The sequence below is a fragment of the Pogoniulus pusillus genome, chromosome 15 (assembly GCF_015220805.1).
Source record: "Pogoniulus pusillus isolate bPogPus1 chromosome 15, bPogPus1.pri, whole genome shotgun sequence".
Classification (NCBI taxonomy): Eukaryota; Metazoa; Chordata; class Aves; order Piciformes; family Lybiidae; genus Pogoniulus; species Pogoniulus pusillus.
The window spans coordinates 11,939,481-11,955,540 of NC_087278.1; the positions used below are offsets into that span (position 1 = coordinate 11,939,481).

At 44.9% G+C, this 16,060-nt stretch overlaps 1 protein-coding gene across 4 annotated transcripts in view; it reads right to left on the bottom strand.

The window, feature by feature from the left end:
• ABTB3 (ankyrin repeat and BTB domain containing 3) overlaps positions 1-16,060 on the bottom strand; it is a 189,885-nt gene that overhangs the window by 57,907 nt on the left and 115,918 nt on the right. For all 4 annotated transcript variants that reach the window (XM_064155384.1, XM_064155385.1, XM_064155387.1 and 1 more), the window contains exon 3: positions 6,250-6,454. In XM_064155384.1, the coding sequence (XP_064011454.1) occupies positions 6,250-6,454 (205 nt within the window). The remainder of the gene's footprint in view (positions 1-6,249; positions 6,455-16,060) is intronic.

Genomic DNA, 16,060 nt, shown 5'->3' on the forward strand with positions numbered 1-16,060 from the left:
CTAGACAAAGGTAGGGAGGTGTTTCTGCTTGCAGATATGAGTCAGCAACTTTATCATTATGAAAGTTTTTCCCCTTTTTTGGCTTGTTGTTTATGTTTCCATGAGTGGTTTTGGGAAGAAAACTCCCATATATTAACCAAAAAGCATCCTCAGTTCTGATAGTTTTCGTTTAGGATGTATGATGAAGCCACATATGCTAAGCTAATCCATTTCTAGCATTACTGAAGCACAGAAAACCATTTTCCTCCAATGTTTAGGATACCTTTCAGGTGGGTTTCTGGGCTGCAAAACTCAGATTTTGTATTTACATCATAAGCTGTTTGGCTTCAGAGGGAGCAAATACTTTCTGATGCCTTCAGAAAGATGCCAGCCCCAATCCTGCCTGAGACCCAGTGGAGCACCACACTAGTCCACACAGCTGTCCCATGCTAGGCAGATAATTCAACATTGCACAAGGCCAGCTAAGGTTGCCCAAGCAGAGTCTCTGAGAAAGCAGACTGTGCAATTTTGTTCTGGCTGAAGGATCAATTGTCCTTTCTGTCACATAGCCAAGGTGGCATGAAGGGTTAACCTTTATGCTTTCATATACCAACACTGGTGCTCCAGAGTCTGCACAGGGGTATCTGCAACTCACAGCTTTTAAACTCAAATCCAGCGTCTGAGCATGCTGACTGCTGACCTCATTACCTCTCCAGCATTAGAAGCATTAATGGCCAAGACTTGAAACACCACCGAGTTGAAGTGATGACTTGGATGGCAACTGCAACGAGGAAACATTTCACAGGCAGTTTTGACATCAGATTTGACACGACTGGCTGTGGCAGGGATCCCTGAGGAGCTGCCAGTGTTGGGGTCCCAGCACAGAACACGCTGTTCTTGCAGCCTTGCACGCACTGTTCTCCATTTATAAGACTCCTATAGCCATCCCATGGACAACGTAAGGCTAGCTTGATAAATTAGGTGTAGAATAGAGCCCCAGCCCAGCAAGGATATACTGCCTGACAGCTGAGCCACGAGTGTGCTGAATTATTTCTTGTTACATGTGCAATCTCACACTCTGCAGGCAGCTGCCAATACTATTTCTGAAGGGATTTTTTAGAAGTGGGAAATTTTGTATTTGGGACTCAAATGTAAAGAATTTATGTAAGGATACAGTGGCTTTCCAGTGGCTCCCAGTCAACTTTGTGTTAACTTGGAGTTCACTGAGGCCATGATTTTACCATGTGAAGTTTTCAGTTAAATAGTGGATAAAAATATATAGGGTTATACAGGGCTCTGCCATACCAGCACATCAAGTATGTGTAAGCCCTTCTTCAGACATACCTTGCAAGGTTCACTTGGGTTTCATAGCAGGACTTCCACATTCCTAGTGCTAGCACTTTGCCTGCTCTTTATCAGCATTCTTCATCATTCCCTCCACTCTGCTGGCCCTTTCTGGAGACTGCCTTACTCATAGAGTTTGTAACACATAATAACACATTTCCCTAGTTATTTTCCTGCTGAAACTGTTCTATGGGTACTGGTCTATAGTACCTAGGTGCTATAGGTACCTATGAGTACAGGTCTATAGTACCTGTACTATAGACATGCTTGTGCCAGTTACAAAGGTGCTTTGAAAGAGTCAAGTTTATTGTATAGTATTGGAATACTCCTCTCATTAAGGAGGCTGCATCACACTAATTAGCCAGGTATACTAGTAGCTCTGAAGCATGAAACGAAACTCAGATGATAACCAAAGCCCACAACTACAGGCTACATGTGAGCACTTGAAGGGGACACTCATGTATGTTTGTCCACACATGTTCAAGGCAGGCAGAAAAATAAAACACAAGCAATAGTAGCTCATGGGAGTTTCCTAAGGGATTGCTCCACACACAAGGAAAAGTAGCAAAGGAAAAGTGAAAAGCAGCAAAGGAAAAGTGAAAAGCAGCAAAGGAAAAGTGAAAAGCAGGCTAAAACCAGACACATATCCATCAATTCAATTAAGACTCAAGGGGAAAAGATAAAGGCTGCTGGGTGGCACAGGGAGTTAATGCTCCTCCAAGACGAAGCAGCAGAGGAAGCATTGGAGAAGTAACTTTGCTGCTTGTGAGCAGAATTAATGGGTGCTTCTGGACAGGCTGAGCTGCTGCCTCTCAATGACTTGTTAATGGGGAACATGAAGAGTTAGGAAGTAATGAGGACTTTGTCAATACAGCTGTGGATAAAAGTGGGTAAGGAACCACTTAAGACAAAAAACATCACAGAAATCTGCAACTACAGATTCTGTGCTTTCCGGTGCTTAAGAAATTACTTGCAATAATTTTGGAAGTGTTTTAGAGGCTGAGAAGCAAAACAGAACCACAGGACAGATCCTTTCATTAAACCAGAAGCAGTAACCAAGTAAGAAATCTTGGCAGCAGTGGCCTCATCTACAGTTGTTTTTTTTTTTTCCAATTCCCAAGAGAGAATAAACCGAAATGATCCACAGCCACTACTCAGGGAGAGGCACTGGAGGAGAGATACTTTGACAGCAACACCCAGCACACAATGAATGTCTCCAACATGTCCTGGATGGGTGCATTAAGGAAAGACTCCATAAACAGGTTCAACCCTGCCTCCTCCACCTCCAAATACACCAAAATAGTTGTCTTCGTGGCACCCAGCGCTGTGTGATAACCCAGCCCAGCGGCACTGGCTAGTGTTGGGGTCAGTAATACAGCAAAAAAGTCAGAGGGTTTCTCCCAAAATGACCAGCTTGAAAGAAAGTATGAATTTGGTGTGGTTGTACATCCATCTTACAATTGGGATTGTTGGCTTTTAGTAAGTGAGAAATAGTTTCCAGTTTTTCTGAGCAATCCTGGCCACTTTCCACCTCCTCCCCATGAAAGCAGCCCCCCCAGCGAGAGCTTTGCTATATATTTTTTCCCTTGTGCTTTTTCTAAAGGCAAACACTATTAAAAGCACACCACATTCTCATTTCTTCACCTCCAGGAAGAGCAAGCACTGAGAAACACTCCCTAGAAATGAAGCACCGGATTTATTCAAAGGTAAACATCCCATTTAACGAGTCCCCCAGGACTGGGAGGGAGGTACTGCTTTCTAGGCTGGAAAGTGCTAAGCCAAGCAGGACCGCCACTGTACCAGCTTCCCTCCCACATCCAGTCTCCCCAGAAAGATGTGCAGAGTCCATGAAGCTCCCTAACTCAACCTGGCTCAGTGCCAAAACCCAGGTGGATTGAAGATGGCTGAGAAAGATGGAAGCAGCTCTTGCAGGGCGGCCAAGCCTTGCAAGAGCAAGGGGAGCTCTCTGGCCACATCCTGCTACCCTTTCCAACCTAGGAATGCATGACTAGGGAGGAGGGGCCAAGACAGTAGCCAACTTGGTTTCACACAGAATCGTAGAATCTTTTCAGTGGGAAAAGGGCTTTTAGATCTACAAGTCCAACCATTATGTCACTCTACCAAGGCTGGTGCTAAACCTTGTCCCTTAGAACCATTTGTGTGCTAACAAAGCACAATTCTGCTTCATGGAAATACTGCCTACAGCCAGATCCACACAGTCCTGGATTCTCTGCACCAACAGAGACACTGAGAGGCCAAAGATGGGGAAAGATGTCTGGCTCTCCTTGCTTCCTTCTGGGCTTCTTTCAGTATAAAGGCAAAGACCACAGCTGGACAAGAAGAGACGAAATACAGCACACAGATAACGCACAAAGCTTAAAACTATTTGGCATCTAAAATGCCATGTGTAACAAATCCACTTCCCCACAACGCATGAAAACCTGCCACGGAAACTGAAACCACCAGAGTAAGTCATGGACCACAAAGCATGCTTCCATGTTGAAAGAAAAGGGCTTCTCAGAACACTAAGAAGTCAGTTTCACCAGGCAGCACAGGATGGTTTTGTCCAGTTAACGAAACTCCAGACTACAAGCCCGTGGAAATATCCAGGCTCACGCTTAACCCTGCATTGCTCCCACTCCAGCACTAACACATATTTGATTAGGCAAAAGGAGGAGCATCTGCTCTTTCCAAAAGTGACCACAAGCTCTTGGCAGTAACACCAAGTACTTGCTCTGGCCCTAACCGCACACCACAGTTGTTAAACTGCCCTGCCAAAAGAAGACGTCTTGCCAGAAAGAGTATTCAAAAGAAAGCAAAGAAGAACAATTCTTTAAGTAATCAGCGTTTCAAGTGCTCTAACAAAGAGGCAGCCTCAGAGAAAGGAAAATCTATTAAATCAAATGCTAGAAGTGATTTTTCAGATATTCCTGTCCTTTTCATTTTCCACACGCAAGTCTGCAGAAATCTTTATACTCTCACTGGTCCCACATTTGGGGACTACAGATCAGGAGAGAGCATTTTCCAATTCTGTTTATTTTTTTGGCACATAAAGCACTCTTGGACCTGAGTTAGGCCTTCCACAATAACACGGCTGTGTGATGGTTTGGGTGTACCCTGCCCCCCCACACTTTAGACATCACCATTGTTTTTCTTTCACAGCCTATGATCTACTTTTTCTCACCAAAACATTCTACCCTGGTTCAAACTAGCACAGGCTGGATGGGAAATAATTAAATTTAAAATAATTTAGGAAAATTGGGAGAGTCCTCTATTACTGTGAACAGAATCTAGCATGCCAGTGGCCAGCAGAGTAACAGCACAGTGCTAAGCCATTCCTCTGAGATAACCCTCATCACCAGAAGAAATACATACAGAATGCCAGCACATCAACCACAGCCACTCATGGAAAACAAATACATCAACACAGTGAACACACCACAGAAAAAAAGCCCTTACATCAAACTGTCTTAACAAACATCAAGCCCTAATTGAATCATCCATGGTCTAGTTGAATGGATAGGGCTGGGTGATTAGTTGGACTGGATGATCTTGGAGATCTCTTCCAACCTGGTTGATTCTATGATTCTAAAATGAGAGAATTCTTTCTTCTTGTGATTTCCCTTTTGGTTTTTTTGGAAACAATAGAGCAAAAAGTGACACACACGCTCACAGAGTGACCCAAACTTGGAAAGAAACAAAATGCCATCCAAAGGCAAATGGCAACGTTCCCAGTAACATCACTAATGCCAGAGCTTCATCTTGTTTGCTTTTCTGTGAATCAGTATAGAAGCACTGCAATGGAGATATCCTATTATACACAATTTAAGGGAACATATATGACGTGATTCGCAAATGTTGCCTTTGAGATGCAGAACTCCTAACAAAACAACAACCACATGCACAGGTGAGGATCAGAGCCTGGCTCTCATGTACAGCACAGTGTTTACACAGGCATGTAAACACGGAACCCAGCTTGAAAAGCAGCTTGCATTTGCCACACTGTGAATACTTCTCACAAAAATGAACACCCAGCACTTTCCAAGCACCAGTCACTCCTCTCTCTCCATAATGAGGAAGCCTAGTTTGAGGCTGGTGAGAAGCACAGCAGGGAAACAGCACAGCGTGCCTCAGCATGCAAGTAGAAGCTCATGTTACTAGAGAGTTTGCTGGGCTTTGACAAGAGATGGCTTTATCACCCTGGCAAGCAAGCTGTCCTGTGAATTTTCTGCAGTGCCTTGGTGCAAAGCTGCCCTATGCTGGGCACCCTGTCCACCTGCCAGCAGTCAGTAATTGCCATCACCAGCTTCAGTTATCAACTCCTTCTCATCTTACATCAGATCCTGAGTCAGGATGGGATCTCAGAGATGTCTCTCCTGCCCAGGACAATGAAAACAGCAGCACATGTGAAGCCTGCCAGCTTCCAGGCCAAGGCAGCCCCCCCATGGTTACTCCTATGCCAGGGTACTAGGCACGGCTGGAGCCCAGCATCTTTAATGACCTCTCCTTTTTACACACTACTCTATTCATTTTCCACTTCCCCAATCACAGCTGTTGAACCCTATTAGCACATAGAAAAAAAAACACATTTAAACCCAAACCTGCTAGGCCAGAAATAGAAGTTCTCATTTTCTTTTCCAAAACATGGAATAGCTGAGCAACAACGAAAGGAAAAGGAAATCTCTCCCAAGTGCACATCTGGAACCAATTTGCTGTATGTAGCCACTGGGTGTCACTTTTGATATATACTGGGTTAGCCACGCAGTACTTCAGTGAGAGAAAGGGATTTCAAAGAGGTGATCCTAAACCAAAGCAGACTGCTCTGCAGCCTCTCAGGCACAAGCTGTAATTAGCAATTAGCCAGCCAGGCTGATGTATTCACAAACACCTTTGCCGTGGCACTAAGCACCAGGTAGTGGCTCTTACCTCTCAGTCTGCAGTGTAACTTTTGATGGCTCCACATTAGGGTTTTCCCACTCCATCTGTGGACAGTGCATGAAGTAGCAGAGGGTGTACAGAGCCTCTGGCTCCCAGTAGAGTGATCCCTGTTTCTGGTGCATTGGTGTCCCATTCCCGTGCTGCTTGGCATTGAGGGGCTGGAGGTGGTGCATCGCTCGAGACACCAGGTCACCTGGAAAAGGCAAAGGTTGGGTAAATGCCAGGCTTTTCAGCTGCCTCCCCTGTGAGTTTTCAAACTGGAAAGCACATTGGGTTGGTTCTCCCTTCCATTTAACCACACATATGCAAGCAGTAGACAGCATTCTGGACCTGCCTGGTGGTGTGTGTGGTGTGGTGTCACACAAACAGGCTGAGACAAGCTCTCAAAGGCCTACAGAAACACTTCTGCAAATACAGAGTGCAGGCAGTGTCAGGCTCACCCATCTCAGCAGCACCAAAAGAACTGGTAGATCAGGGTCACAGCTACATACAGGTAGCCTTAGGAGGCTGCCAAAGTTCCAGAGGCCACAAAAAAGTTACCTGTGGGGGTGAAGCAAAAAGGCTCAAAAGCTTCATGCTCCTGGTTAGAGAGCGGCAGGGAAACCAAGCCCTTTGCAGCAAGGAAGAAGGCAGTCAGATAATGCACTAAGCACCATGAAAGTGTGCAAAAAGGCATGTGGGGGGAAAAAATGCTAAAATATTATCATCAGAAATATGTCACCAACATTACAATTTGTAATCCCAGGCTAGGCATGGAAAAATTCATGCTAGGAGAAGAGCAAAACCTGTAGGCTCACCCAGCCCCTCAGGTGCAGAAAATGGCCCAAGAGAATGAAGCTAATCATCTCCAGCACACCAATATGGTTTTGGGTGCTTCCTTGTAGGGTAGGTATGGCAAACCAGCCTCAGTATATGGACCAGGGTCAGCAAATCCAGCAAGAGATATGAGCAGGGAAATATAAGTGCAAGAAGCAGTGAGTCTCTTAACATAGTATTGATTGTAACTAATTAACTGAAGTATGTCCCTTGAGACATCAATTTTACATTTGTTGATGAGTGACCACTCTACAAAAGGCAGGGAAACAATTGTGGTTATAAACTGCTTGTTCTCACACGTTCAAATCACTCTGAGAGCACTTTGGGGAGAAATCTCAGATCAAATCAGATGGTTTGTTTTAAATGAAAATCTGATCAAGAGCCCTCTGGGTCACTCTTAAGCTATACAAAAGTGAGTGATAGGGAAAGGAGGACATAATTTTCCAGAGTTAAGAAGTCGTCACACACTTTCTGTTATTTGCTTTACCCAAGTGACCACCGAGTACTGAAACTTGGAAGGAAAAGTTGGAAATGCAGACCAAAGTAGGAATATAAAACAAAATCTAGGCTGAACAATGAGCTCCTAGGCAAACTCAAAGGAGAACCATTTTGACTGTGTGCACGGCAGAGCTACAGAGGTTTTTTGCCAAGTCCCACCCCTGTGAACACATCATCTCTCTCCAGCCTGACTTGCACAGAAAATGCTACTGCTGCTGTTGCAATAATGTGCAATAGGGAGAAGAGAAACAGCTTGCTGAAAAACACTCAGCTCAGTCCTCCAGAAACCATGAAGAGAAGAAAACCACTGGCATGAGAAAAGTTCCGAGTCCATGATTTCAGGGTTTGACATATTTTTTTGCTGCAATATTCCTCCAATTCAAAGCTTTCATTTAAACATAGTTTCTTTCTTTTCCCTCTGCCAGGAAATTGTCATGATAGGAGCAATCTTGCAGCCCTGCATGCTCATAATTTCCAGGAGAGAACTTATGCATGTGGAAAGCCTGCAGGATCAGATCTGCAGGAGAAACAGATGTGCCTCTGAGACGACTTCCTAGTCCTGCACAAAATGATCTGCAGGCAACCAGAAGCAGCAGAGTTTTGCACCCCCTTCACTCAACCCACTCTATCCCAGCAGACATGAATTGCCAAGCCTAGCACAGACCAATTTAACTTCTAGCAACCTTGCAGACAGTAAAAGTAAATCGTTCTCTTCTCCTCCAAAAGGCAAAAAAAGTGAAAGTGCTGGCTGCAACATCCAGCTTTAGCAATAATAGCAAAAGCAGAGAAAAAGGAGCTGCCCTGAATTTGGGCTTTCCAGACCCAAGCCACTATAGCAGTAAAGAATGTGGTTAAAGTTAAGCACATGACCAGTCTCATTTTGGTGGATTGAGATAGCAGGCACCAATAAATGCCTATGACTTCTGTACCAAACAATGAATAAGGATGCAATTTAGGCCCAGATTAAGGCTGCAGCATTATTTCATCTCCATTCCTCTCTGAGTGCTGGGGCAATGCAACTTAAATGACACATGCAGCACCAGATGAAGCTGCACAGTAAGGAGGAAAAGCAGCAACAAGAATGATGTAGGCTGGGTGGGCAGCTCAGAATTGCTGCTGATGCAAGGCTGGAGGAACCTGAGCCTCACTGAAATCAGTGGCAAAACTCCTATCCATTTCAGTCTGACCAGGAGTTCATATTTCTATTGTGAATTTCCTTCTTAAGAAACACAAACCAATTCATGCTATTAAAACTCAATTAATGCTTTTTATGCTTAAGCCCCGTTTAATTACAATATACAAAACCCCCAATGGGCTTAGATCTTGCTTCTTTGTCTTTGCTATATCATCTCTAGTACATTTCAAGTGATTTCTACATTAACAATTGTTATAACATTCCCACATAAGAGACAACTCAAGGCTTAAATAACCTATACCTGTAAAGCCCTGATCTTCACAGAGGACAGTAAGTAAGCATAAAAACCTGCATTACAATCCAGTACCAAACAAGCAGAATACTAACAGGAATTGCTGCTCTCTATTTTATTCCACAGTGTGACCTCAGACAAGCCACTGTATGCAGTGGTGCCCTTCTCCTCCTCCAGGCACATCCAGTTATGGTGCAAATCATAGAATCATAGAATCAACCAGGTTGGAAGAGACCTCCAAGATCATCCAGTCCAACCTATCACCCAGCCCTAACCAATCAACTAGACCATGGCACTAAGTGCCTCATCCAGTCTTTTCTTGAAGACCCCCAGGGACGGTGACTCCACCACCTCCCTGGGCAGCCCATTCCAATGCCAATCACTCTCTCTGCCAACAACTTCCTCCTAACATCCAGCCTAGACTTCCCCCAGCACAACTTGAGACTGTGTCCCCTTGTTCTGTTGCTGGCTGCCTGGGAGAAGAGACCAACCCCCACCTGGCTACAATGCCCCTTCAGGTAGTTGTAGACAGTAATGAGATCAGCCCTGAGCCTCCTCTTCTCCAGGCTAAACACCCCCAGCTCCCTCAGCCTCTCCTCATAGGGTCTGTGCTCCAGGCCCCTCACCAGCCTTGTTGCCCTTCTCTGGACACGTTCCCACACCTCAACATCTTTCTTGAATTGAGGAGCCCAGAACTGGACACAGCACTCAAGGTGTGGCCTGACCAGTGCTGAGTACAGGTGAAGAATAACCTCCCTTGTCCTACTGCCCACACTCTTCCTGATGCAGGCCAGGATGCCATTGGCTCTCTTGGCCACCTGGGCACACTGCTGGCTCATCTTCAGCCTACTATCTATCAGTACCCCCAGGTCCCTTTCCTCCTGGCTGCTCTCCAGCCAGAGGCTGTGCCTTAGCCTATCTGTGCTGCAGGATCAGTGCCAGGAAGGGACGAGGGAGCTAAGAGGCGCACGCACAGGCCGCCTGGTAGCACTTACTCACGCTCTGCAAAATGTAGCGTACGGCAACATCTGGCTCGAGATGCATGTGTGTTCTTTCAATCCCTACCACATTTTGCTGCTTCTGTGCTTCCTTGCATATGTGCTTCTGGCTTCAAAATTTCTTTCAATGAATCAGTTATGTAGAGCGTGAGCCATCTCTGCTCTCCAGAGCCATGTTCAGCTATGGCAACACTCTACAAGTCGACACCTACTCACACCACTGATGTCTTCTGCCTAATTTTTGGCCCTGAGAACATCTCTCAGATGTATCAGTTTCTGACATATCATTTAAAAAACAAACAAACAAGAATCCCAGCAGCTGAGCTGATCTTGCAACTCCATAGGCATTGATCCTGGGGCTGTGGCATCACGACACAAGGGGCTCGGCACAGATCCCCTGTCTCGCAATCATTCTCACCCTGATATAACCCTACAGATCATCTGAGGAACAGACCCAGGAGCTGATCTGCCTGGCAAAAGACTGCCAATTTTATTTTGGTTTTAATCAAAACCAAACAAACAATTACACAATTCAGACATGTAAGCCAAGACAGACCATGCACAAACTGCTCTGCTGGCAGAGCCAGGGAAAGGAAGACATCAAGTCGTGTAAGGTAGACAAAAAGCCTACTCAAACACAGCAAGATGGGGGGGGGGACACTTCAGGACATTTTTGTTGCCAAAAATGGGAAGTCAGAACTGGAAGATAGGTTCCCAGAGGGCAAAGGTGGTGGCAAGCCACAGGCCGGCACTACCTTGCAGCCCTGGATGAGGGTGGGAGAGTTTTAGCAATGTGGCTCCATGCTGGACCTTGTCAGCCCAGAGAAGAAATGCTGTGCCTTGCATGCTGGCTAAAATGAAAGACCTGTGAAACCAAACTGCTCTGCACAGAGAGCTGTCACAGTAGCTGCCAAGATTTCATCCTTTCTATAACTAAAGCAAGACTCACCCATCACTGCTGCTGCCAGTTTGCCACGGTTTCTGAACACAAGGTCCACACACATTTGATTTAAAGCTTGAAAATATTATGTAATGTGTGTTGTGACATGGGTCTGGTTTAAGGCAGTACTGAATATTTAAAGAACAGCCTCACTGACTTTAAGCCAAATATGTGATGTGACAGGGAAAGTTAAGCTGCTTCAGTCTATATATGGAGGTGGTATAAAACACACAGCGCACCAATGAATGGCTCAAACCCTCTTCACAGTGACCAGTTGTGCTAGTTTGAAGCTAGCTAGAATGTTTTGGTGAGAAGGATTAGATCACAGGCTGTGAAAGAGAAACAAATGGTGATGTCTACTTCACTCATAGGCTTGCTGAGAGGTATAAGAGCAAGAATCCAAACATAGATAAGGGAATTAGAGTACAGCCTGGGTTTGTAGCTGCATTTCTCTCTAACCTCACCCTCCGTCTCTCTGATTAATCCACCTGCTTCCTAACCCCCCTGGCCAACCCTCCAATCTTCCCTAGGGTACAAGGCAACATCTGGGGTTAAGGTAGGGGAGTGGAAGAAGGTGGAGGGGCAGTTGGGAGCCCCTCCTGGGGACTCAGATTTCTGGGAGGGCAATTGTGGTTTTGCATTACCTTTTACTTTGTATATTGCTGTATATCCTGTAAATATCTGCTTGTATATTGAGCTAAGCTGTAAATACAAACTTCATTCAAATCTCCAGAGCTGGCTGAGTCTAGTCTGGGTGACTTCCAAAGTGTGTGGGGGGGAGCAGGTAACACCCAAACCACCACATCAGTGAAGCCTTTTTCCTAACTGTGTGGCTTTGGTAAAAGCTAGCCACACTGCTTTTACTCCTCTAGAGCCCAACATATAAAAAAGAAAACATTTATTTCCTATTTTGTAACAAAAGGGGGAGGGAGGACGTGGGGGAAAGGAAAAGTGAAAAGAGAATTAAGTAAGAGGAAATTGTATATGCCCAATGCCCCACTTCTGAGAAGCTTCCTGCAGCATTTTAAGGTCTGTTATGACAGACTTAATCTTGCAGTCATTCCTGCCTAGGAGAAGCTCACTGCTTTCAGAGGGATCAATGTACATAGCTTAAAGCATTCAGCTAGGTGTGCTGCACAACCATTCACCCTGAGGTGAATGATGCTGGACTGGTACTTACATGGACACTCCCTGCAGGCCTTGAGATTTTCTTCTTCCAAAATATGTCCTAAATCTGCAAGCACAACTTAACAATGCTATTTTTGCAGACTAGAAACAAGTCACAGTTCTCTAGCCTGTGTCTTTGCTTCAAAGCCCATAGGAGAGAGAAGGATCTCTGTTTCTGCAGCTGCCTTCTTCCATTGTGATGTCCCATTAGGGCACTGTGTGAAGCAACAGCAAGCCACATTTCTAGCATGACAGCATCCTGCAGGCAGTAGCCATCAGTTTGAGAACACTGGGCTGATCATCCTTCAGCTGTACATGACTTCAATGTGTGTAGCCTGCTCATAGGAATCACGACCTGCAGTAGGGTATGTTGACAACAACGATATTACTGCTTTGCTGTGCTGCCTGGGTGAACATTTTCTCCTGAAAAAAAGGGGATCAGACACATAGACTGGAACTGTGTCCATTTTTCAGAGCCCTCTATATCTTCCTTTGTTCTGTCCACAGGATGAAAAAGATGAGTACTGTTCAGAGAGGTGCACTCTAGAGGCCAACATCATGCCATGGGCTGTAGTTTGCCCCCTTATTTGCCTTTCTTGACCTGGACCTTAGTATCTATGGTTGTGCCCACAACAAGCTCAAGACAGACTGTGTTGGAAACACAAATTATAACCATGATAATAAACTATGGCCTATTCAATTAGACTGATATCTGATAGCCATGATCATCCTTCATCTTTCCCTTTCTACCGCCCTGCTGCTTCTGGTTTCTGCACAAAAATGATGTATTGCTACAGCTCACATGTGCATGAATACAAGTAGTGGAACTGTGTCTTCTGTACCACAGCAGACTGCTTCCAGCCATGCACTAACTCAGCTGCCTAAGCCATCTCTTCATTTCAGCCGTGCAGTTCCTCCATGCTTCCTCTGCCTCTGGTGTTGCATCAATCTCTACATTTCACAAGTCAACTGAGAAAAAAAAAGAACTGCTTGAGTGAAACCCTTCCTCAGATAATTTACTGGAGGTCTTTCTATCATTAACTCAAGACAACCCATCTACACCAGGAAAGTGCAGAGAGCCAGGGTGGGTGCACTTATAAAAGTGCTTAGTAGGTGTTTCATTGTGCACATGCTCTTAGCAAAGTATCTCCAAGCACACAGCCATGCTATTCTTGGCACACAGTGTATTCCAGGTTCAAGAGCCAGCTGCCTCAGGCTGTGGGTACATTTGGGGAGCCATAACCCACAGTCAGTAGAGCATCCTACGTGCAAGATTCACTGTCAAGCTCACACCTCCTCATCTCTGCCGTCTCTGCTTGCCCATGTCATGACCTTCCATGAACTTGCTACCCTATGCAACCTTTTCTTTTCCTAACAGCCACTCAACTCTTCCACAGAAGAGCCAACAAGGGAGCTGAGGTTCTAAAACCTGAATTCAGCACCAAAAGACAGGACTGGGATGCAAGCAGCCCATTTCCTGATGGTGGCTTCCCTGTGGCCTGCCACAGATCATTTACCTATTATTCATCACACCATCACAAGAAGCTTCTATTTATATCACAGAGCAAGCATTTGCATGCAATTTAGTGTTTGCAAAGCTTCTGAAAACTGATCAATTAGACAGTGGATACATCCCATAAAAAGCCACAATAATAATTCGACCTTCTGAAGTTTACATACCTATTATCACAACACTATTACCTTCAAAATCTCCAATCCAGTGTGGCAAGCATAATGTTTGTGTCTGATTCCCCTTAAACCATGTCAGCTCCCAACAAAACAAGCTTTGACCCGGGTGAGCTATTCTTCTGCTGACCTGGTGTGAAGCCTTCCATCTGCAGATTGCCACTGTCTTGTGGACAACTCTTCTGAGATTTAATTTGGTTTTACGTATATCCATGTCCTTGAGCACTGAATTTAAGAGCCTCCTCTGGCTGAGTAGGCCAGCTGAAGAGCGCCCACTGTGGCCTGAACTCTGCAAAGCATGGACAGGGAAATGCTGTTTTAACCCAGACATGTTGTGATGCACATGAGTTCAGGAGTAAAGTATGTGCAGGAGTTCTGAGCCAATATGTTGGTGCACTGGGGAAGGGTGGTGTAGGGTTGAAGTTCCAGCATCTCCTACCTACCAAGATGATACCTTTTGCCAGTAACCATCAAACCAGAGTGGGCTTAAACACACAAGGTAGAAGCCCTGGAGGAACAAAACCACCTGCATGAATACAGACTTTAGACTGGGCTCCCCGGAAAGCGATGGAGTTGTTTGTCCCAGTTTGCCATCTAGTAACACTTCGTGGCCTTCACCCCAAGGCAGGGAGGAAGAAATATTTCTTGGTGCAAGAATTGGTACCCAATGTGCCTTAAAGCTCTGCTTTTCCTTGTCACCACCTACATGCAATGCACAAAAAAGAACCCTCCTTGATTCACCAAAACATGGAAGTTACAAGCCTCATTCCTTCTGCACCTGGTCCCCATGCCAGCAGCTGTATTTTCAGATGGATGATGAATGGGGGTGTTGGAGTACTAAGCAGATAAACAGAACACAAATGTTTGTGGATTGCAAACATGCACATAAAGAAGTTAGGAAAAATATTCAAAAGTCAAAATGCAGTACCATGGGATCTCTACAGTATTCCTCTCTTTTTCTATTCAGCCTGCTTATTTTTCCCTGTCTGAAGGGGAAGGAAATAAAACAGAACTAGAAATCCAGAAGGATTCCCAAAACTTTCTGTAAAAAAACCCCACTGATCTATTCCTCTTCTCCTCTACATCTGGTTTGGAAATATGAGAAACTTCAGGAATAAATGGAAAAAAATAAAATAAAAACAATAACCATGTGAAATATTTTCTGTAACACTCAACAATGAAATACTGTCAGGCTACTGTTTAAAATCCTATTATTTTTTGCTGTGCTTCAGTTCTTCCCAATGTTCTCTATACAATAAGCATTTCAAATGAAATCACATTATTTTAAAACACACAGTAGTAGGCAATTACAATTTCTGAATACTAAATGCCAATAGAACATAGGCCAGATTTATGATTGTACCTTAACTTTGTGCATTGTTCATTATATTTTAATGAATAAGGTTTCACGTTAATTTTTCAAGCCTCTTCCTTGGAATCATGCATTAGCACTCTAACTGCATTGCAGAATTAGGTCTCTATTTACATTCCTCTTTCCAAGTCCTGGAGAATAAATCCTCCTTTAATTTTTCCTCCAAATCGGCAACATCACCTCTTTTCAGCAGAGCATCCCAGGGCCAGTCGTGCTACCTCACCCTGCCACCACTAGGCTGGGCAGTACCATCTCAGTGATCACCAGTGCCCACTGCCTGCTAAGCCTGGGAGATGAGAGCAGAATCATCAGGCAAGCAGGGTTTGGGAGGGAATGGAGCAGCATCTGTGAGTCTGGTTGCACCTGCCCAGCTACAAGGACCCCTCAATGGCAGCCTCCATCCTACCTTCCCTCAATTTTCTCTCTCCTCTGCCATCCTTCAGGGCCATGTGGAAAAGATTGTTTAGATGAGCCACAATGCTGACAGCATGCAGGAGAAAACAAAGGCAGATGCCAAGTAAGAGCCACCACATGTAAGGCAAGGTGAGGGTACCACAGGATGCAAGGCTTTTCACCTCGTGAACCTGTTTTCCACCTAGGACAGACTGTGAAGAAACTATGATTTGATCTCATATAGAGGTTCTGGGCAGTCCCTATTTGCCAGCTGTTGTCTGCCAGGGGTCAGATTTGATTTCCTGGTCTCAAAGCTTCCAGCTGGCCACATCACTGCACACTGGGTAGAATCAAGAGCAGGGGAAGACTTTCCTTGCTAATTTCAGTGATTCTGCCTACTTGCAATATTTTAATTATTGATGTCAATAAACTACAAGAGACCTCATTCAATGAGAATTGCTTTTCCCCTCTTTTTATTTTTTGTCTCTCTGAGGTAAAATTA